The sequence below is a fragment of the Oryctolagus cuniculus genome, chromosome 4 (genome assembly GCF_964237555.1).
Source record: "Oryctolagus cuniculus chromosome 4, mOryCun1.1, whole genome shotgun sequence".
Lineage (NCBI taxonomy): Eukaryota > Metazoa > Chordata > Mammalia > Lagomorpha > Leporidae > Oryctolagus > Oryctolagus cuniculus.
The window spans coordinates 78873572-78897603 of record NC_091435.1 but is presented as its reverse complement, the minus strand read 5'-3'; the positions used below and the strand labels follow the sequence as shown (position 1 = coordinate 78897603).

The following is a 24032-nucleotide window of genomic DNA, read 5'->3' as shown; positions in this document are numbered from 1 at the left end:
TTCCTGTACAAGTGTGTGTTTGAGTCTGTGTTTTCAGTTCTCTTGTATGTATACTTAGGAGTGGCATTGCTGGGTCACAAGTGAATTCTGTTGTCCATTTTCCACAGTGACTATACCATTTTTATATTCCACCAGTGATGCATCAGGCTTCCATTTTCTTTACATCCTTCCAACATCTGTCATTTTCCTTTAAAAATTGTTATTTTTGTTAATTTGAGAGAGAGAGAATGCACACGTGCTCCCATCCACTGATTCACTCTCTAAATGCCTGCAACAGCTGGGGCCTGAAGCCAGCAACCAAGGACTTGATCCAGGCCTCCTGTGTGGGTGGCAGGCACCCAATGACTTGACTCATCACCACTGCCCTCCAGCTGAAATCAGGAGCCAGAGGCGAGCAGGACAGCCAGGTCTGTCTTAACCTCCAGGCCAAATGCCTGTCCCTGCTGTCCTTTTTTTAAAAAATCATTATCCTTATAACCATTCAAGTGGATGTGCAGTGGTTGTAACTTTTTTCTTCTATCTTTACAGCCAAGTTCGGATGAGTGGTTTTATCTATTATACGAGTTTTTCTTACGTCCTGTCCATTCCTTAATTCTGTTCCCTGTCTCACCACTTTCCTGAAACTGTACTCCATGATAGGATGTTCGTTACTTCCTAGTGACTACATCTAGTGGCTATTTTAATGCCCAGTTCTCCTAACGGGCATTCTTTTCCCGTCTCAGACCCGCCTTGTTCAGAACTAAGTGCACCTACTTTGCTAAATTTGAAGCCTGAAAGCTTCATATCATCTCCAGGATTGCTGCACCTGCTTCCAGAGGAAGTCTCTCACTGAATCTGGCTGGGTGCCTGCCTTCTTCACTCTGCCCATTTCTGTTCTTTACTCTGCCTTCCTCCTTAATGTTAACAGTTAATAATTGGAGCATTGCAAGAATCTCTCTTAATGCCACTATTTTAAACAGCCCCTACTCAGTTCCTGTGAGACTTCTAATGCCACAGGATGAAGTCCAGATTCTGTCTTCTGAACTCAGGGCCCCCCGATGACCCCCACTAATGGCAGCCTTTCACTTGTCTCCTGGTACTTCCGCCATGGTGGTGGTGAGCCTGACTGCTGGATACCCCTGCACAGCCCTGCCTCGGTGGCCTGCCCCACCTCTCCTTCCAGGTGTGGCCTTGTTCTTTTCTCTGCCAGAATCCCCTCTTAGCTCTCACTCAAGTGACATTTCCTCCACTTAGGTTGCCCCTGACCTCGTTCACGTCTGCTTTGTCTGCCCGTGAACTTCTCCAGCATCACATGTCCACTGATTGGCCACTTTTCCGCATTTTGCCTTCTCGTTAGCTAGATCTTGAACTGGGAGGGGACAGAAACCCTGCTGTAATTTCAGCAGTGCCCTTTCTCAAAGTACATAAAACTTTTGTGCTGGAGAGAAAGAAAAATTAGGATTTCAGAATCCTATACTAAGATTTAGATGCAGGCAGGGAGGGCCTAGGATTAAGGGGAGTAAAGAAGTGTTTATGCTTTGTAGGATATGCAAGTTTGTCAGTAAGAAAGGAGTAAAAGGAAAAAAAGTGTGGGGTTTTCCTGCTTCCTTTTTCCCTTTCCTTTGTTTTTTAAAAAGACTTATTTATCTGAAAGAGTTACAGAGAGAAAGAGAGAGATCTTCTGGTTCACTCCCAGATCTACTGGTTCACTCCCCACATGGCTACAATGGCCAGGGCTGAGCCAGGCCGAGCCAAAGCTAGGAGCCTGGAACTCCATGCAGGTCTCCTACGTGAGTACAGAGACCTAAGGAATTGGGCCATCCTCCACTGCTTTCCCAGGCACATGAGCATTGAGCAGGGTTGGAAACGGAGCAGTCAGCACTCAAACTGGCACCCATGTGGGATGCCGGCATCCCAGGCCATGGCTTAACCCGCTGCACACGGCACCAGCCCCTTTGCTTTCCTTTTCTTTGGCTGTATTATTGTGAGTTCACTTGTATTCCTTATTTTCCTAGTGGCCTCGGTGAAGTCTGATTCTGACATAACAATGAAATATCCTGTTCTTGTGCTAACCGCTTTTTGGTTTGGTTTCCAGGTTCTGTTTGTTCCCAGGCACTGGTGGCATTACGTGGAATCCATCGATCCTGTCACTGTCAGTATAAACTCATGGATTGAGCTGGTACATTTTTTTTTTTTTTAAATAAATCTAATCTCTACTTTTAAGATACACAAAGTCTGTGCAAAACTTGTAGAACACTCTAGTAATACTTTGTTTTGCTGTATCGTAATTACATGTTCTAGCCTCTGTTGACGGATATGTAGGTTGGAAATAGGGATTTTAGTGATGAGTCACTCCCTTTGTGCTCAGAACACACAATGGGCCCTGATGTTGGCTTGCAGGGGCCTCTCTCTTGACGATTGTTGTTAGGAAAATTGTGTTGAGCTTGGCCGGATCTGTGTGTCCCAGGTGCCAGTCCGTCCCCCACCATCTGGGCTGGGCATATCTGCTTCTTGGTTCAGGGTCCCCATTACCAATTGCAGAATTCTCCCTCTCGACGCGTGCATCTTCTCAAGGCAGCCTCTCAGTGCTAGGTTTGTGCCTTGTTTCTCCCACAGGCCTTTCCCTCCAGTATGCTGTGCTCACTCCTGGTTGCCGGCTCTATTTATGATAATGCCAAGAGCTGCCCATTTTGCTCACATCTGTCGCTTCAGCCCAAGGCTTTAATTATATCTGTGCTGTCTTTGGCCAGAAGCTTTGATTGCACCTGTGCCCTCTCTAACGCGGGGCCCTGATTGCGCCTCGCCTCTCCTCTCCTGAACCCAAAGCTATGATTGCCTCTCTCAGCCCCCTGGCAGCTGCACCCTCCCCTCAGTCAGGTTTCTGCTATCCTCCGGCGATGGAAGGGCTTTGGAAGAGGAAGAATCTATGGGATATCGTAACAGGAAGTGGCATCGTGTGAGTTAAGAAAAGAGATGAGTTGTAGCCCCTGGGGCTTCAGTGAAAAGTAAGGAGGGACACCAGTAGACTCACCGTTAGAATCTGCTTGTAGCATGCTGCACTGGGACTGGAGCAGATGTCAAGGAGGAGTCCACCACCTCCCCCAGGGCCAGATTGGCGTCTGCAGTAGACCTAGAAGATGCGTCACCTCCCAGGGAAGCCCATTCATGGCTAAACAGCATCTGCCTTCTTGTAATCCTATCCATTATTTTTAAACTGTATAGGTTTTTTCCCTTCTAAAATAATTTTCTTCCTCCAAGTTCAAAACCTCTAGATTCTTCCATGTTTTTTTTTTTTTAAGCACCTTTAATTTCTAGGCTGTCCACCTTTAGTGGACATAGACTTTGGAATCAGGCCAACCTAGATTATAGGTGGCCTTTAGTAGCTGTCTAACCTAAGTAGTTTCTTAATCTTGTCAAGCCTCAGTCCTCAATTGCTGTGAGGTGGAGAGCTACTGGGTCAAGAACAGCCCTCTTAATGTTTAGCACCTAAAACTGAATAGCACTGGGCCTTATTTGGTAGAGCATGATTCCTCCTTCCTATGAATTAGATACTGAGTTTCTTCAGTCATGTTCATTATACTGCATTCACCTGTTCAGTAAGCTTGTCTCATTTGGGTCATATTCAGCTCTGAAGTAACGGTGCTTTTCTGCACACAATGCTGTCATGTCAGGTTGTCCCCTGTCCTGTACCTGTGACACTGATTCTTCTTTTTTTTTTTTTTTTTTAAATAAGATTTATTTTATTTACTTGAAAGGCAGAGTTACAAGAGAAAGAGGGGGCAGAGAGAAAGAGAGAGAGATCTTCCATCTTCTGGTTTGGAGCTGCATCGGAAGTAGAACAGCTGGGATTCAACTGGTGCCCACGTGGGATGCTGGCATCATAGGTGGCAGCTTTACCTGCTGTGCCACAATGCCGACCCCTGAAGTTGTTTCTTTAAGGCTAAATCCAACACTTCACAGTCATCCCTGGTTGGCTGAGCTTTCCTGACTAAAATTCTGAGTTTCTGTCTCATTTGTGCTTTAATGCAATGTCTTCAAGCTTCCTGATGCACTTTTGCTGCATCCTTAGTAGTGAGTCTTTCAGTGAGTCCTAGGGGTCTGGTACAAAAAGAAACCTCTGCTCCACACTCAGAAGCCAATTGTTGCTCCCTTTTAATGAGGAATGGCTTTAGAAACCAAGGTCTAGGCTCCAAGCTGCTCACTGCTACTGGGGTGGCATTGTTTCTAGGTTCTTGGAATGATTTAGCTAAAGTGTAATGTAAGGTAGACAGATAGACAAGTATTGTTATATTTCTAATTCACAATTAATGTTATAGGGTTTTTTCCTTATTTGTTTCTGCATTTTTATCTCCCACACTGAGTCCTTATCTGGGTCCTTAATAGCAGTAAAATGTTTACTTACTTGCTTTATCTAGTAATACATTTTTATGATGCCAAATTTATAGTTAAAATTCCAATTCTGGTATCACTACTAACCATGAAGCTTACAAATAAAGTTTAAGATTTCCTTGCAAATCTTCTTATCATTAGACTATATCTCATTTGTGTGTGGGGGGGGGTACAAAGTATTTGTTCAGAAGTCATTGTGAAGGAACTCTTTTCATGTGTTGCTAATTTCATGTTCCAGAAAGTTCATGTATTTCAGTTTGATTTTACTTTTAAGGGTTTTTCCAGACGTGATATAATTTAATATTTTGAATATTTAAAACATTCAGCTTTTCCAACTGTACGAAAACATATCTCTCAGAGAGGTCTCCCTTCCTCCCTGTACCCACCACCTCTCCCAGACTCTAAAAGGATCCACTTGGATATTTCGGTTCAGTCTCATCTTTCGCAGTTACAGACGGTGCCGGTGAATAACCCTGTGCACGTGCTGTTTTAACTTGTTAAAGTGAGTCTCAGGGATTCCTTAAAGGGAGTAAATGTATACTTAGTTTTCTGAGGTTCTGCTAGATTCCACTTCTTCACCGCTGAATCGTCAAGCATCTGCAAGATGAGAGTACTTGTTTCTTCCAAGGCCTCACCAACAGCATGTGTTGTTGAACTTTATTGTTGGGATTTTGAGTCGCGGTTAGGAAGATTTTTCCCTTTTCCAGGTCATAAAGGAACTCACTGACGTTTTCTTGTCGAGTTTGGGTTGTTTGGGTGTTTCATCGGCATTTGGACGTCCACTGGCGGGTGCTCCTCACGTGTGGTGTAAGAGTGGTGTTGCTGGTCTGCAGAGGGTGTGTTTTCTACGTCTCGCCCCAGAGCACTCCACCCTCAGAGTCTCTGCACTTGGAGTTGTCAGATCCATTTTGATCAGTTTCCTAAGTTTCTTAATTTGCATTCCCCTAGAGGTCATATGCTTATTAGCCAAATGATTCTCTTTCTGAAATGCTTATCTTAATGTATTTCGCTCATTACAAAAATCCAGTCATTTGTCTTGCTGGTTTGCATAGATTATTTGTATAATCTGAATATTAACCTTTCATTAATTATAAGTTTTACAAACATCTTGGTTTTTTTCTTTTATGGTATTTTTTTTGGTGAACAGAAGTTGTTGATTTTGGTGTAATTTATCACTCATGCTATAGTTTATACTTATTTACATTTCAGAAAGCCATGTTTAGATGGTTAACCACCTCATTCTTATAGCCATGCATGCTTATTAGAATTTTCCTCCTATTGCTCACATGATTTTCTTGTCAAACTATGTAGGGATTATTCCTCCATATACAATACTGTTTTTCAGAAAATGCAAGCATATCAAAGCATGGGGAAGATTGGGGAAAACACCCCAGGTTTTATATCTGATAGATTCAGAGAATACATACCTGGATTTGGCTGGTAAGCTATTCTGTAACTCTTCTAGATGGTAGATGATAGTGAATACAGCAAAATTATGGGTTTGCCAATAGCATGCACTCATCCCTTCTGAAACAAAAATTATATTGATGCCAGAGAATGGAACACAGAGTTAAATAGAGACTCTGTGGTCTGTGTCAAGCCATGAGACACAAAGGCAAATGATTGAAATGTGTTTTTATCCCAACTTAGGAAGAGGACCACCTGGCCCGGGTGGAAGAGGCAATCACCCGCGTGCTTGTGTGCGCCCTGAAAACCGCAGAGGACCCTCGCAACCCCAGGGCCTGGTTAAACCCGACGGAGGTAGGCTGCGTCTGGCTGTCGTCACAGTGCTCTGCTTCCTGCACTGAGGCAGCCCTGGCCAGAGCGTTTGGCTTCCAGTTTAACTGAACATGCGTAACCATGGTAAAGGGTTTTCTCTTTCTTTAGGTTGAGGAAATATCCCACGAAGTCAATTGTCACTACTTAAATGGAGCCGTGTCTGCCTTCCTGGAGCATCATAGAGCATCCAGGGAGATAGAAGGCCAAGCATTGCAAACAAATGGGAAGCACAGGAAAAAGGAAGAATTACACACGTGCAACCATGTGGAGGTAGAACAAACATATAGCCCAAACGTGAACAAACACAGAGCCACAAAACAGAAGGCAGTGGACCCTTTTGGCCCCAACTTGGTCGCTGTCACACTGCTAACCGAAGAACCACTGTCAGAAAGGGGAGGCGTAGTAGAAAGTGATGGTAAAGGCTTTGTTGACAAGGATGGAGAAGGCTTTGGACATTTGCATGGCACCAAGTGGGAACAAGTGCCGAGCAGAGGTGAGACCGTGTCTGCGGAACACGTGGCCTCCAGCAGCACCGCAGCCGTGACCACAGCACTCGTGACTACTGACGACCTGCTGGACTGCGTGGTGAACCCACAGGTGACCAGGATGGTGGCACAACTTCTACTACAAGGAAGAAATTTGTGATTCTGTTAGATGACTTTTTAAATAATATTTTAAAAAAATATATTTTTAAATAAGGTGATTTTCAAATAAAAGAGCAGCAAAAGGTCCATTTGCTCGTGTTTGTAAGTGCATTTATTCCCTAGTTAAATTCAGTCTACTGCCATGTCTCATGTGTGGTGTTCTCGGGCCACGCGGGCTCCTTCTTGTTTGGCAGCCTTCTTTCCTTAGTGCCTTTGCCTTTCCCCCCCTCTCCCAAAGTGTAAACCCCAAGTGTTCCCAGCAAGAAGTCATCTCCAGCCTCAACCAAGGTATAGCCTGCTGCTTGTTTTTATAAATGAAGAGTTATCAGAACACAGTGAGACCATCTGTCTATGGTGGCTTTGGGATTACAGTGACAGAGTTGAGTGGTGACACTGCCTGGCCCAGAAAGCCAAAAATATTCACTCTCTGTCCCTGTACAAAAAAAGTTTGCCAACTCGGGTTTATTAATCCATTGGTTGAATGGACCAGGGATGGTCTCCCTTCTGACACCTGCAGAATTGTCACTGCCCAGAGCAATATGCTAATCAGGAGAAAAGTATGGGGGTTTAATATGAGGCCTCCTTATAGAAGGAGCTGGGACAACTCAGAACACCAGTCCTGGGAGTGAAGACTCCATGGCACTGACTCCTGAAACAATGATTAAAAGCTTGATTTAGTGAAACTGGTCCCACTCTCAGTACATTTGCAAGATCGGAGAGTAACTATTATTATTACTGTGCAAGAATTTGGAAATTAGAAAAGCTCATTGACCTTTGAGTAACCATACATTAAAATGGATACACAACAGAAAAGATATACAAGGTCTCTTTTTGAGATGAACTGACTGATGATGATTCCTGAGAACTGGGTCAGGCCAGGGCCGCCCGGACAACCATCCTGCACTGATCACCACATATTTAACCTATTTATTTGGCTATTGTCTGTCTCTCCCAACCAGGGTATAGCTCCCTGGGAGTAAGCACTTCTTATTACTGTGGTATTCACAGAGCCTTGATCATGATAGAGTTCATTAAATAGTAGCTAAGCAGGTGATTAAAAAAAAGAGAGAGAGAGTCCTTGTTGGCAGTACTCCTTCAAGTACATTGGGGCAGAGGATGTCTGCTGCTCTTACTAGATATACCTATTCCTATGGAAGAAATAGACATATCTTTCCTCCAGGTATTTTATTTTTATGTTTGACATGCTAGGACCCGTTAGTCATAAAATCATTTCAGTGGGAAAGATCAGTATGGGGAAGAATGGAATATGATACTCTCAAAGTAAATATCCAAATTATATATGGAAAATTTCAGTGAATTCCAGGTATAGGGATTATTTTGTGAAACTTTTTAGGAAAATATTTCAGGGTAAGTATATGTCACGAAACCTTCCCACTGTATCTGTGTATACTGAGCCTGGTATAAAACTTACTTCTCTTCTTTGTTCTTGGGAGTCAGAAGTTTGAAAGCCATCCTGAGAGAAAGCATTTCATTCAATTAAAGGTAATAGTCTTTGACATGCAGAGACCTGGAAGAGAGTTGACGTGGCATAAATGGATTTCTAAGTGTAATCGGTGATGGGAGATAATTTCCTGAGGTTACATAGAAAGAGATTTTGATATAGGGAGAGACTCTGGCTATTTGCAAAGGGGGACTGAGAACCGAGAATAAAAGGGGGAGGCTGTGAGCACCGGGGCAGCCGGGCCCCACGCCATCCTGTACTTTACAGGTGAGCACGCCAGAGTATGTGCAGCCAACTGTTAAAGAGCTCCGTTGAGCTTCCAGAGACCAAAGGAGTTAGAGGATACAAGCTCAGCCTTGTGTACATCCATCTCTCAAAATCGGAGAAAAACAATTATAATCCACCTTTGATTGCTTTCATGTTTAAGTCAGCACAGTTGCAAAGTGCAATTTTTAATATCATTTATGTAGTATGAGGCCCACAAAGGCAAAGTGCCTGGGAGCCACGGAAGTCCCGTGGCTATGGCTGCCAGGGCTGTCAGGACCTTTTGAAGCGCCAGCTGGAAGTGGAATTCCTGGGCGCCACACAGCACTACACCATCCGACTCCTTCGGAGTGGGACCAAAACTTCAGTTTCAGCAAACACCCCTAGATGATGCAAATACAAAACGAGTTTAAGACCTGCCCAGGCTCAAAATGGGGTTGTTTGGGGACCAACACTGTCGCATAGCACGTAAAGCTGCTGCCTGTGACACTGGCATCCCAGATGGATGCCAGTTCGAGTCCCAGCTACTCTATTTCCTATCCATCTCTCTGCTATGGCCTGGGAAAGCAGAGGATGGCCCAAGTGCTTGGACCCCTGGGAGAAGCTCCTTGCTCCTGCTTCAGCCTTGCACAGCCCGGATCATTGTGGCCATTTCGGGAGTGAACCAGCAGATGGGAGATCTCTCCATCTCTCTCTAAATCTACTTTCCAAATAAATAAAATAAATCTTTAAAAGGGTGGGAGGCCATATTTTAGTCAGGACTACTTCCTGGGGTCAGTTTGCCCTTCAGATTTGCTAAACTATCCTTATACTGCACCCATCCGTAATTTTCAAACACCAGGAGTCTAAGAATCCCTTGATACTATCGCACTTTGTTGTGAGTTGTTAGACTTTTTTTGTTTGCTGCTTTTCCAGCAGAGGCATGTGTTTATCATTAAGCTCCCTTGTTTTGCCCTTTAGGATAAAAATATTTACTTCCAAGTGACATTGTTCAAGTATTTTATTTGAAAAAGGGGAACTGAACATTTGACATGGTTCTTTGGATTGTAACATATATGGACTTCATTGACATTATTCTTCAGTGCAACACACCATGTTCAGCCTTGCCCTGAGTTAAGCAAACCATTGGAGAACAAAAACGAAGGAGAGGTGCCTTTGTTATTCATTTCTTACACTCACTGTCCTTGATACCAGCGGCTAGGAAACCACTCCTAAGCAATAAAAAGTGGTTGCCCACCCGCTTGAAGAACAGTAACAGCAAAAGGAATTCGGAGACCCCTGTGTCGTTGAAGCAGCAGCAGATAGTAGTAGCCGCGGAATGAGCCACCTGGGCTGGCTCTGCGTCAGTTTTCTTGGCCCAAAGCGCCTCAGCTGAAGAAACTACAGTGGAAACAAAAGCCAGAAGGAAAAAAACTCTGGCAGTTTGGGGGCATCCACAGGCTGTCTGAATCCAGAGGCCACCTGCAGTAGTGTTCCCCACCTTACAGGGATCAAGATTCAGTGCCAGCGGCTGTGAGGATTCCTGCCAGGGTGACCTCAGGCAAGAAAGCTTCTGGCACCCTGAGCATGACCCCCCTACACTTTGAAATGCAGATGGAATTCTTAGCCACAGGACAGCAGGGTGGGGATGGGGGTGGGGAGGTGGTTAGGAACACTGCAGGTCAATGCACCTGTTATACTACTTGGTACGATCTAGGAGCTCAATAATGGTGTTTGCATCTGAAACTTACAAAACAATTGTTCTTTACCATCCAGGGGTAGGTTTAGCAAATGAGCAATATGACTGCTTAATTCTTTTGGTTTATTTATACTGGCAACTTTAGAATCATCAAAAAGCTAGACTGCCAAAATACACTATTTAATAACCTTAGAGTCCATTTAATCTTAGCACAATCAGAGGTTTCACATTGAAGGTGTAATAGGCACTATTCTGTTGTCAGTGGGGCAAGTAGAGAGCAGTGAGTAGACACGTTCTAGAAGGCACTGAGAACCTGCACAGTTCCATGGGACAACACCAGCGAAATCCCAGCCCCTGCAGTCCCAGAGCCCTGGCCACAGAGTTCCCACGCACATGTCATGGGCTAGCTGGTGAGGGAAGCTCTTCGATTTGAGCCAAGGTGACAGTAAGTCAAGTATATCAAAGAGATGATTCACACTTTGAATAGGAGTCTGGGCTACTTCATTCTTAATTAAGCAAACATTTATGGAGCACCTGTTGTACATCACAGACCTCAGCCCAAGGACCAAATGTCAACAAGGCGTCCTGCATGCCCCAGCAAAGGCAGCAGGCCAGCCCGCTTGCTAGCACACTGTGCTGCCCACAGCCCTGTGGTATCCTGACGCGATGCCAGCCCTCTCCTTCAGCACCTGGAATTGCATGGTTGCAGCCTTGTAATTCTCTCCTTCCCCAAAACAGACACCTGTTCTTTTCCCACACATTTGATGTCCTCAGTTGAGGGCCCAGACTTGTATCTAGATTATCCGATCTAAATTCTCAAAAAGAGAAGCTGAAGAAAGTCCGATCTCAGTGGTAATGAATGCAGGGGGGCTCCTTTAGTCTTTGAAAACACTGTGAAGGGGGGTAGAGCTAAAACTCGTTTTGTAACAGGGCGAATAATGGCTTTGAGGGTGAGTTCCAAGATGTCATCTAAACGTAATGAGGTACTCTGGATACGCCTGGTAGTCATAGAAGACCACAAACAGACTTGGGTTGTTCACATTGTCTGTGACCGAATCGTACAGATCTGTCACATTTTGAGGGTTCTTCGGAGGAGGCACAATGTAGGAGGACTGCCCACAGGTGTAGATGCCGGTAAGTACTCGTACGTAATACATGTGCTTTCTCCCATTTCTGTCTGGTTTGGAGTATGTATTATTGGCAGAGTAACTGGCATCGACAGCGAAGTAAGTTCCCTTTCCATATGCCACAGCTGTGAAGAGAAAAAAATTTTGTAAGAATTCTAGTAGAGTGTATAATCAGGCACACGGGTCCAACAGGTCAATATTTTTAAAATTCTGCTTATAAAATTTTTCTGTGTTTTTCATCTTTAAAAAAAAATCAGTGTTTCCACTCACAGGGCCACTCAGTCCCCTGTGGAGATGAAGTAGAGTGAGTCTGGCCCTGAACCTCGGGCTGCAGCAGGCCACCAACCACAGGGGATACAAGGAGTGCACATTCTCTCTCACCAGCTCAGGGTCTCCCGGCTGACGCCTCCTGGGAACAGCCACACTCCTCACTTCCTTACCGTTCTTCCCAGCGTAACTGCGGTTAAAGCCATTCCCATTGACATGTGGCAAGGAGTCAGCATCTGTCCCATGGAAGAGGAGCTTCTCATTGTTCGTCTGGCCATTCTTGGAATCCATGGCTTTTTTCTTTACCTGGTAACTATTCCAGAGATATGGATTCTGTATCCTCTCAATCTGCAAATTAATAAAAATATTCTGCCAGTGCCAAGAGCACTTGCCAAGATACAGCAAATGAAAGACAATCGCTATTTTTTCATAAATAGACTTTACAGTAAATAGCAAATTCAGTGTCAGATGGCAGATTTCTGCATTCAGAAATATTTTAGGTCCAGTGTTAAATAAAAGTAGACATGGGGATAAATATTGGTTTAATTTTGAGCATCTATCATGTTAAATTTTAACATCTATCATGTACCATATGAAAATAGGCAAAAGATCTTAAGTGTTCATTATATGAACTCTGCCAACCCAGCCTTATAACTCCTGTTTTTTGTGTGCTAATAACTGCTCCTGTTGGTGTCTTTGTCCCACTTGGTCCATTGCCTCTTGCTGTCAAGTCTTTCTGGGACAGTGGTTGACCTAGCCATGTTCTAATAGTGGGAGATTATTTAATGGAAAAGTAATGTCTGATCCAGTCAGAAGAGTGGGACCTGCATCCTGATGGAAAGCTGTCTCCATGCTTTGATCACATTCTTTGGGCTCTGGCCTCCAGGGCTGTGGTGAAAAATGCTTGGATCCTGAATGGCAAATAAACTTGGAAACTCCCTTAATCAATGAGAGTGGCAGTTTCATAAGGCTGTCCTGAGAGTGAGGGTGAGTAAAAGTGGTGAGGGTCCCTCATAGAAAGACAAGTCTTTTAGGTGCCCTATTAGTTATCACAGGTCAGGGAGAACAGAGAATCTGTAGAAGTGAAATTGATACTTTGAGAAGCAATGACTTTGAACAGCCCTTGTCTTGACTGTTGAGGAACAGCTTTTTATTTTTTTTTCATGTTATTTGTTAAACTCTTTACTTAATATAGAGTTAATCATATGTGTATAAAGTTAATTGAAAATAGATCTTAGTAAAAATAAGAGAAGGAAGGGGGTGGGAGTGGGGGGAGAGGGTGGGCACAGTATAAAGAATCACCATGTTCCTAAAGTTGTAATTATGAAGTGTATGAAGCTTGTAACTGTAAAGCTGTATAGTTCTGCATACATTCCTATGGACTTACTTCTAAGGGTGCAGTTTAAAAACTTGCTATGGGATGCCAAATCCCCATAAGTGGGTGGTTAAAAAAAAAAAAAAAAGCATTTTAAGTGTTAAAGTGATCATATAGATAGGATTAAGTGTTAAAGTGATCATATAGATAAGATTAAGTGTTAAAGTGATCATACAGATAGGATTAAGTGTTTGGTAATAATAATAGATAGAATTAAAAATGAGTGAATGCTCATACATGGGAAGCAGTACATACAGCAGACTCAATAGAATGACAGTTGCTTAAAGTAGCACTCTGACCTCAGAATCAGCTCTTAAGGCATTCTGTCTGGTTTAAAAGCCTGTGAGAGCATTTCAGGCATGGAAAGCCAAGACATTGTGGCAAAATGTGTCCTTCATAAAGGACCTCTGTGGGTGAGATCCCAGTGGAAAGAACTGGTCATCAAAAAAGGAGGTACTTTTCTCTGAAGGGAGGAGAGAACTTCCACTTTGCTTATGGCCTGGTCTAAATACTGATGGAGTTTGTGGACGCAAAAGGCTTCCATAGCCTAGGCATCTCATGTCAAAAGCCTTGGGTGATCACTGACATCATACATAAGAGTGTTAATTGTTAAATTAACAACAGGAGTCACTGTGCACTAACTTCCCATGCAGGACCTCTGTCCTCAATAAGTTGTATTATGAGAATTAATTGTAAAACTTGTTCTCAAAGATACATTTCATTTTAGTGTATTAAGTGGAGGATATTCTTATGTCTCATAAGTTCTAGATAAGCCTAAGTGCCCAACTCCATTGCTTGTTTCCTTAGATGATTCTTAATGATAACTTATTCTCAAAGAAAAAATATATTATTGCAAAAATTAAAAGAAAAATAAGAAAGGAAGTAAGAGGAAAGGTGAGAGTGAGGGAGGGAGGAAGGATGGGGTGGGAAGTGTCATCATGTTCTTAAAACTGTATGTATGAAATACATGAAATTTGTTCCATTTATAGAAATAAAAAATTTAAGTAAAAAAGACATCTCCATATTGTCATCTATTTTATTGATCTATTCATGATTTTAAAATTATTTTCCCTCTTTATTCTTTACCTACAGCAAAGTTCCTAGTAGTCAGCCTGCCTATATTAATTTCATTTCCATGTACTTGAAATTTTGGAGTTTTTTTTTACTCATCTTTAAAAGACTTTAACATTTTTTCTTAGAGTTCTGAAATTCTTTTCAACTTTTTAGTCTTTCCATTAAATTTTGAAAGGTTTCTTCTTACCCTTTTATAATTTAATACACAAAGGAAAGAATTATTTCAAGTAATTTTTGATTACAGTAATTTGATTTTATATTCCTCATGGGATAAATTATGAATGAGTTTTTCAATTTTATATATATTCAATATTTATTTTATTTTCAATTATAAAAGAGTAAAAAAACACTAAAATAAGTTTTAAAAATAAACTTTTAAAACACTTCAACTCCAGGTATTCATTAGAAAACCCAGATAGAAAACAATCCCAGATGGAGAAATGGAAATACAAAGATTGCAAGAACAGTGAGAGAGAAGGGTAAATATAAATAAGGGCTGTATAAATAAAATATTTAGTAGGGCTTTAAATATACATGGAATTATAATATATTTTAAAAGCACAAAAAGCAGGAGAGAGAAAGCAGGGTTTAAAGTATTCAAAGGTCATTGCATTTCCTGGGATATGATAAATACACCAATTTACATTAGAGTTTAATAAGTTTAATGCACACTGTATTATAATCTCCCATGTAACCAATACAAGAGTTGTAATAAATGCATACCCAACAATCTAACAGGGTGAAAATGGAGTAACAGAAAAAGAACAAAAATAAATGGAAAACAAAGATTAATATGGTATATTTAAACCTAAACATACAGCAAGTACAGTAAACAGATTAAGTTCTTCATAAAAGGTAAAAGAAAAACAAAAGTTGAGTGTCTGCTGCTATTGAGAGACACATCTTAAGTACATAATTATAAACAGGTTAAAAGAAAAAGAATGGAAAATATGCAATGTGCTAACAATAAGCAAAGGTGGCATAGCTATTTTAATATGCCTAATAATTTTGTATCATGATTTTTGAAACAACTTTATGATAATATAAATAAGTTAAGGTGCACTATTATTGGGGACCTAAATTTCTATTGTACAGGAAAAAAGACAAAATATTAAGTAAAATCTATAATATTAAATTTTAACTGAAAACGTGAAAATGAGCTCATGATTTTCCTGGCTCTCACCAGGAAAGAGTCAGGAGGCAACAGTGCTTTACTTGGCAGTGAGCATGCAAAGTGCACAATTCTTGATTACTCACTACCATTTTCTTCTAAAAGAAATCAGGGCAGGAGCGGGTGGTTAGCCTAATGGTTATGACACCTGCAGCCCATATTGGGGTTCAATCCTCAGCTCTGGCTCCTGACTCCAGCTTCATGCTGATGTAAACTCTGGGAGGCAAGGGTCATGACTCAAGCAGTGGGTTCCTGCCAATCACATAGAAGAGCCAGATTGAGTTCCTGGCTTCCACCTTTGGTTTGGGCATAATCCCAGGTTGCAGGCATTTGGAAAGTGAACCAGCAGAGGGGAGCATTCTGTCTCTCTCTCTCAAATAAATAAATAAATAAATAAATACATAAAAATCATGGGGGGAAAAAGGCATCAGGGCTTCTCAGAGAAATGTCTGACTCCAGACGTGGGCCATGGGAAGTACAAGGTAAAGATAGAAATCTTTTCCAGAAAGTGAAGAAATGCTCAAAGATTAATAGTGTCATCAAAAGACGTGGAAGCCAACTTCCCACCAGGCAACTGTGGGAAAAGTTGTGCACCTAGGAGAAGAATCACTGTAATTAATTATATCATGCTGAATCTTTTTATACAGGAAGAAAGAAAAATTATTCTTTTCAGATGATACAGTAGGATTGGAGGAATGACAGCACTAGTAGATCATCATTTTGCAACTAGCAGTGAAATAATGGAGTTGGGCAAAGGTCACATTGGATGGTAAAGTCAATGTGTGGAAGATAATTGGGGAACAGGATCCTCACACAGTGACAAAGCATCATCCTAGATTACCTACTGATCTCAATCCAGAGCTGTGATGGTCACCACATTAACTAATGATCAAACAGCATCATCAACAGTGGGACAGCGTTACCATATGGCGTTCCTAATGTGATACATTACTCATGAAGTTTCTTGCAAGAAATATTTATGTGAACTTATCCAAATCTTTCAACTTAACTCCCCATTCACCAGAAATTGGGAGCACAGAGGTATAAATTAAACGGCACTATGAAGAATCAGGCAAATCAAGAAACTGTAAGAAAACAGGCTTGGAGTCCTACAAAAGATATGAGAGACTCAGAAAATGGGACACTGGGCAAAACAACTGCCTTAAATTCTTTATCAACTTCAGTGTCGTGAAAATAATTGTTGAAATGCAGGAGTCCATTCTACAGTGGAAGAGCTGATGGAGGGATAATGATCAAATACAGTATGAGGACTCACAGCACGTGGGAGGGGTGGCTTTAAGAAAGATTTTTTGGAGCAATTGGGAAAAGTTGAATATGGAATCTATATTGTGTATTATTGAATTAATGCTACTTTTTAAAAATGAGATAGTATTGTAATTTAGGAGAATGCCTTTATTGTACAGCAGTATGTGTTAAAATATTGAGGATTCAGTTTCAAATGCTTCAGCAAAGAAGAGGAAGAGAATTTAAGCATAGCAAAATTGCTGAATTTAAACAGAAGACTTCTGGTCACTAAAAATCTTAATCATAAGACATAGAAGTCATGGAAGCAAACACTGCAGACCAGCTGGGACAGTCACTCCTGCCCAACCTGAACTTGGCGTCCCACCACACAGCTGGGGGAGCACTACTAGGGGACTGTAATTGACAGTTGGAAGGAAACTTCCCATTGAGGAGCCGCACACTTGGATCATTGTCTCAGTGCCTGAGAATTCTTTTCAATCAATCCAGTACCGGTTTGGTTCAACCAGTGTACATTAGAGAGTTTTTAAAATTTTACGGGGACAGATGTCGTGGCTCAATGCATGAAGTTACCACTTGCGATGCCTGCATGCCCCATGGAAGTGCTGATTCGAGTCCCAGGATTTAGCTTCTGATCCAGCTCCTTACTAATGCACTTGGGAATCAGTGTGTCATGGCTTAAATACTTGAATTCCTGCCACCCACATAGGAGACCCAGATGGAGTTCCTGGCTCCTAGCTTTGGCCTGGCTCAACACTGGTGTTGCAGCCACCAGGGAGTGAACCAGCAGATAGATCTCTGTCTCTCTCTCACTGTCACCCTACCTTGCAAATAAATGAATCAACCTTTAAAAAATATTTAAGTAATTTGAACAGCAGAGAGAGAGAGAGAGAGAGAGAGAGAGATCTTCTATCCACGGGTTCACTCCCCAAATACCTACCACAACCAGGTCTTTGTTAGAAATATTAAAAAATCTTTATCATAAGATATAGAAGTCATGGAAGATGACACACAACTTTTCTTGTTGTGTTTTCACATGATTATGGACTTCCACAAAGGACCCATAAAAGCTACCTACTTCTAGGTACTTAAGTACTTAAGCCATCACCTGCTGCATCTCGGATTGCACATACATCAGCAGGAAGCTGGAATCAGGAGCAGAACCAAGACTTGAACTTAGGAGCTATGACAGGGGATGTGGGGATCCCAGGAAGAGTCAACTGCTGTGCCAAATGCCCACCCCAGGGATTTTTTTTTAATGGTGTAAAATTTGATACTGAATTTATTATGAGGATGATGATAAGGATATTCTCTAGTACTTGATTCACAAGAAAAATATCTCAGGAGTCAGTCTCAGTCCCTTCAAAAATTGCTTCTGATTTATGGACACTGTGAGCATTGTGGCCAGGTATTTGCTCCATGCTTTGGCAGCTAGGAAGCGCGGGGACAAATTTGTAGCTATCTGGGACCTCATGTTGTAGTGAACTAGCAACACGTCTATCATTATCCCTACCTTCCTTTTCTCTTTATTTTTCTTCAACATTTTCTCTTTATCTAGTTTTACCTAAAGATGTGTGTGTGTGTGACACTTTAAACCTTTTTTGAATTATTACGTGCTTAGCCACACAAATAAACAGAATGATAGCAACTCAAACAGAGAATAAGAGAAAATGTGCAAAGCAAGCAAGCACAGGCCTTCCTGGCAGGCTCACTGCAGATGAAGGCCAGGTGCTCAGAGTCTGGCTTTCCTCAGGAAGTGCTGGAACCCAAGCCAGAAATGGGGGAGGAGGGAAAGAGAATCAGAGATGCTGAGTGAGGTTTCTGAGAGGTCGATTTAGCAGACGGACACTGAGACGGAGAATCTTCTAGACCCCTGGAGCACGCTCTGGAACTGGAGTCAAAAATCCAGGTTGGTAATACGGATGTAGAAGCTATCAACACTGAAATAACAGCTGAAGCCAAGGAGAGCAAAACATTCCCTGGTGAGACAGAGACCCCAGTGCCCCAGTGTAAGTCTTGTGGGTAAAGCCAGAATCAGGGAGGAGCAGATACTAGCAATAAGGAAATCAGCTAAAGAAGGAGGGAAAACAATCTAAATATTACCTTCATTGCCAAGGAAGAAGAGTGATATTAATCAAGGTTAAAAGTGGAAGAAAATATTCACAATTTTTAGTATCAATTTAAAAAAAAAAAAAACGAAATACACCAAAGTCACTGGGATGAATAAAGAAAGGGCCCGATGGATGTATCAATGAAGTGAGCACTGTGGACCCACTGCACACAGCAGGACAAAGAACAGAGCCCTGAGCCCAGGAGCTTCCGCCTATGGCTCTTTGTGGTGTTCCCTAGTTGAAACTCAGCTCAAGGGGGTGAGAGGCATTGTGGCATAGTAGGCTAAGCCTCCGCCTGCCGTGCGGCATCCCATATAGGCACCAGTTCGTATCCCGGCTGCTCCTCTTCTGATCCAGCTCCCTGCTAAAGTGCCTGGGAAAGCAGCGGAAGATGGCCCAAGTGCTTGGGCCCCTGCATGTGAAGCAGCTCTGACTCCTGGCTTTAGATCGGCCCAGCTCTGGCTGTTGTGGCCATTTGGAGAGTGAAAAAGAGGATGGAAGACCTTCCTGTCTGTTCCTCTCTGTCTGTAACTCTGCCACTCTACCTCTCAAATAAATAAATAAAATCTTCAGAAAGAAAGAGAGAGAGAAAAAAGAAACTCAACTGGGAAGGCTTCTCTGAATAATTATTAGCTTCCTAAAGTAAACAACGGTATGTCTTTAGTATTCTAACATCATGGTGCAATCTAACACTCAAGTGTAATAACTGACATAAGAGTTTTAATGTCTCAGTAATTATGGTGACGTGAATAGAATTCTGGAATCTAAAATCTAATTATCTTATAAACTAAAAATGTTTGTTTTTTATTTATTTGAAGAAGAGAAATAGAGATCTTCCATCCACTGGTTCACTCCTCAAATAGCCTCCACAACTGGGGCTGGGCCAGGCCAAAGCCATGAGCCAGGAACTCCATCCAGGTCTCCCATATGGGTGCAGGGGCCCAAGGACTTGGGCCACCTTCTGCTGCCTTAGCAGGTGCATAAGCAGGGAGCTGAATCAGAAGAGGAGCAGCCGGGACTCAAGCCGGCGCTCTAATATGGGATGCTGGCATTGCAGGCAGCAACTTAGCTTGCTGCGCCACAACACTGTCCCTTAACTACCATGTAAGGTCTATTTCTGGATAGAAAGGAAAGTGACAGGAAATAATGAAAACGTCTCTCTAGAGGACCACGGAGCCACTGGCCGCCAGCATTCAGGGGCCGCGCCCCCGCAGCACGCTCACCTTCTCTATGGTGAAGTTGGGGCAGGTCTGATGGAAGCTACTTGCCACCGAGCTGTACTCTGGCTGATCACGGCGCAGCTCCACCACAAGTAGGCTCTGGCTGTTCATGGGGCTCCAGTTCGCAGGGAGTTCCACTGCAAGGGAAACACGTGAGGATCCCCCAGACACCCCGGGGCTGCCTTACAACCCTAAAGGCCACCTGTGTTCCTGTCTTACAGTCTCCTCACTCCGATGGCCAAGAAGTGCCTTGTCTTCCTAGGAGGGTGTGGCTCCCAGACTCCTGCCTCAGAACCCCCTGGAAAGCTTGTTTAAAGGAAATAAAACGTCACAGACCCATGGATCAGAATCCCCGAGGGGCAGAGCCGGTGTGTCCCTATCCTAAAGTTTTGGTCTTGCTAAAATCTAAGAAGTGCTGGTGTGGTGTCTCTCATCTGTCACAAATAAACACTAAATTGTTGCCCTCCGATGTTTGAAATAGCCATGGATTTCTGCCAGAACGCCTCACGGCCACCATCACAAAGGCTGCCAGATCTCTCTTTTCATTACTCCTCCCAGCAGTGGGTCGGGGGAGGTTTGCTATGGGGTGGGCAGTGGTGGTGGCTCTGTCAGCAGCCCTGCTGGGCAGAATCCCACAGGCACTTCAACACGTCCATGGGAGAATGGAATGAAAAGTCCATGCATTCTCCATGCTCTCCGCAGACGCCTCCCACAAGGGGTCTGCCAGCCTCACACGGATCTTACCCTGAAGACTAACGCGCTCTGGAAGCCACCTGCGGCTTTGCAGTGGGGGACGCATGGGGTGCACAGGTGCACAGGCTGGAGGGGCTCTCTCTGCCCGAGACAGGCATCCCCCTCCTTCCTGGTGGGCAGCCCCTGTCAGTGGACACCAAGGCAGCTTCTGCATGATGCAGAGTGGACAAGTTCCTCCAGGCTCCCAGTCCGGGTCACTGGTCACACACAGCCAGGCCCACGCTCGGACCAGGATGTCCCCTCTGTTTCTTCCCCTTGGCCCTTTTGTTCTAGAAAACCTTGATCCACTTTTCTTTCAAGCATGTGGCTTTCCCTTCCCTGACTGATGGAGCCATTACCTCCCCAGCAGCCCTGGCTCCCCTCCGGGAGGCCCCGGAAACACACGCGGGGTTGGGCGTCAGGCTTGGACTGTCGGGCACACCCGCCCCGTGTTTCCCCAGTCCCACTGCGGGCTCCTCAGACTCGGAGACCACGTTTTCTAGTCTATTCCCTTTGGATTACTTGAATTCTATCTACCTGCAATGTTGATGAACTAGGGTTAAGCCCAAACCAGCATGAGAGCTTAACTCACCTTCCGCCTTTCTGAGGCGCTGAATAGTTACTGCGTGTCCATTCGCACTCACAGCAGTGAGTGTCTCCAAGTCCACTGTGTAGTCCCGATTATTAATTTTCACAACAACTTGTCTTTTCTGTTCTTTCTTTGCATCCTCCAGTTGCAGATTGGTTATTTTGTCGAAACAACAAAAAGTGTTTTGGTGACTATATTGCCATTCTATGAATCCACTTAGGTAATCTGCCCGGTCGCTCTGTTCTTTGGTTGCCCTGACTCTCTTGAACATTTCCTCAATTTCATCTCTAGCCTGCATCACATCTCTGCTTATCCCCAGCACCTTGATCACAGGTTTCTTACGGTCCAGGGAAATAGTGATATTTAACTTCTTCTGCAGCTCATTCAGTTCTTCATACTCCTTTTCATCAAAGTCTCTGATGCACTCGTCTTCACTGGTATAAGGGCACTGTTCCTTTTCAATCAAATCCTGAATCCAGGAAATAGCACTTTTCACATTTTGTAAATTTTCACCACACACCTGAAAATTGGCTGAATCTATTTTCCTTTCCAAAACCAAAGGTTTCTTCGGCTTGGAAGGTTGCTTTGAAAAGCCAAAGAGTTCTAAAAGGAAGAGGAAGAGTAGATGTTTACCCTGCACTAGTCCCATCGGAATTAGGAGGAGTAGGCATTGCATGAAAACGAACAACTCACCCGCAAGCTTGGACATCATAGTTGGTTGGGCAGAAGCCTGGGACCCTTCCCTCTTTCTCATGTTGTCGTAAAACACGTTCAGTATTTGGGGCAGAAGGATAACAACTTTCACTTTCTGCACGGACTGGACAAGTCCTTTCTGAACAAAGTCTTCAACAGCACTGATGATGTCTTCAGCAACTTTATTTGGGTCTTTTTGGGCATTTCCTGGACAAGCAAATAATAAAAATGACTGGAGAGGGAAAAACAGACACAACTGGAAAAGCTAAGTCATAAATTAAGGATGCAAATTCTCACAGAAGGAACGTCCCCTCTACCCTCACCCCAGCTGTTTCATCCCCGAGAACCCTGCTTCTGGCAGCTGCTATGCACCCTGAGGAGCAGCGGGTGATGGCTGAAGGAGGTGGATCCCTGCCACGTGGGTGGGAGACCTTACTTGAGTTCCAGCTCCTGGCCCTGACTGCTGTGGGCATTTGGGAGAGTGAATCAGTGGATGGGGGGAGGGGAGTTATCTCTGTCTCTGCCTTTCAAATCTAATAAAATAAATAAATAAAAAATAAAATACTTTTCCAACACTGTATCAGCAAGCACTTTTGAAGCCCTCGATGGCGTGGGGAGTTTTTGTTCCAGGCTGTCAGGAACCCAACAGCCCAGCAATCAGCAAAGGACCCGGAAACCTAACTTCTGGCACCTGACATTCACGTCTGCTCCATTCATCTGATCTCCGTTCACCATGTCCCTGTAACACAGGCAGCTCCCCTCCTGAAGCACAGGTAACTTTGCTTCTTGGCTCACTGGCACCCTCAACAGATCTTAAAAAAGTAAAAGGTACTACCTGTTACAGGTTGGATGTGGTTTGTCCTCCAAAGGTTTGTGTGCTGGAGGCTTAGTCCTTAATGTAACACTGCTGAAAGGTGGTAGAACCTTTAAGAGGTGGAGTCTAATAGAAGGTAATTAAGTGATGGGGGCACCACTCTTAGGGGAGATTAATACCTGCCTCATGGGGTGAGTTGGGTCTTCAGGGTCTAGATTCCTTATGCTAGAGCAGGTTGTTACATAGCAAGGCTGTGCATGCCTGCTTCCCCCTCTCCTTCTCTTTGCCTCCATTTTCCCCCCATTTTAGAGGCAGAGAGACACAGAGATAAAGACAGATAAAACAGAGGGAGGCCCATCCACTGATTCACTCCCAAATGCCTGCAACGGCCAGCCTTAGGCCGACACTGCAGCAGGAGCCAGGAACGCAATCCAGGTTTCTCACATAGGTGGCAGAAACCCAATCATTTGAGCCATAACCGTGTCTACCAGGGTCTGCACTAGCAAGAAGAGGGAGCCAGGAGCTGGAGCCGGGTATCAAACCCAGGCACTTGTCTATGGGATACAGGCATCTTCACCGGCATCTTAGCTGCTAGGCCAAATGCCCACCCTGTCTGCCACGAGATGACTCTGCCAGGGAGCCCAGGCCAGGTACCAGCACTATGCTCTTGGACCTCCAGACTGTGAGCTAAATAAACCTATTTTCTTTAAACATTACCCAGCAGCAAGTATTCATCAAGAGCAACACAAAATAGACTAAGACACTAATACACATTCAAACAACATGCTCCGTCAACAGAACAACATTTTTCTTCTGGCTCCATAACCTCTCGATTTTACTCATGCATCCTTACACTCCCAGACATCTTTGGGGACCTGATGGAAACTAAGCCAAATCTGTAAGACACCCAGAGCAACGTGTTGTCTCGACAATTCTTCACACACGGCTATCCGTGAGCCTCCAGGAAGTCCCTCCTCCCACATTCCATGAGATTGCAGCTGTCCAGCAAGGCTCAAGGGAGCCACTGAGCAGATCCTTTCCTGTCTACAGCATGCTCTGTCTCCTGTTTCTCAAGCCATGAAAGCCACTGCCTAGGTAAGATCACGAAAAGTCCCTTTGCAGCCATGGAAGGAGCCCATATGAATGGCAGCGGGCACAATGACACAGCAAGCAGTGTAAAATTCCCTGACCAAGCTCATACGACAGACAGTGAGCCTGCCTGGACTGTCGCCGTTGATGGTGTCCACTATTACAGGGAATGACTCAGCCCGGTAGACAACTATGAGGTGCAGACAAACCCCATGTGAAATTAGCCACGAGGGTTTGTTCAGCTTTTAAAATTCGATCATCAAGGGAAGTGGGCCATTATCATTGGCAAAGCTGTGATTTCCCATAGTATTT

The 24032-nt window shown here is 43.7% G+C and overlaps 2 protein-coding genes across 3 annotated transcripts in view; one reads left to right on the top strand and one right to left on the bottom strand.

Annotated features, from left to right (window-relative positions):
- Positions 1–6878, top strand: part of HSPBAP1 (HSPB1 associated protein 1) — a 55701-nt gene extending 48823 nt beyond the window's left edge. For both annotated transcript variants that reach the window (XM_002716812.5, XM_008266837.4), the window contains 3 exons: positions 2075–2158; positions 6019–6129; positions 6256–6878. In XM_002716812.5, coding sequence (XP_002716858.2) covers positions 2075–2158; positions 6019–6129; positions 6256–6792 — 732 coding nt within the window. In that variant the 3' untranslated portion in view covers positions 6793–6878. The remainder of the gene's footprint in view (positions 1–2074; positions 2159–6018; positions 6130–6255) is intronic.
- Positions 6879–9499: 2621 nt separating this feature from the next.
- Positions 9500–24032, bottom strand: part of PARP14 (poly(ADP-ribose) polymerase family member 14) — a 51259-nt gene continuing 36726 nt past the window's right edge. The window contains exons 13-17 of the mRNA XM_017347053.3: positions 21818–22024; positions 21128–21727; positions 19807–19940; positions 11763–11937; positions 9500–11447 (exon numbers count right to left, since the gene is read on the bottom strand). Of these exons, the coding sequence (XP_017202542.3) occupies positions 11161–11447; positions 11763–11937; positions 19807–19940; positions 21128–21727; positions 21818–22024 (1403 nt within the window). The 3' untranslated portion in view covers positions 9500–11160. The remainder of the gene's footprint in view (positions 11448–11762; positions 11938–19806; positions 19941–21127; positions 21728–21817; positions 22025–24032) is intronic.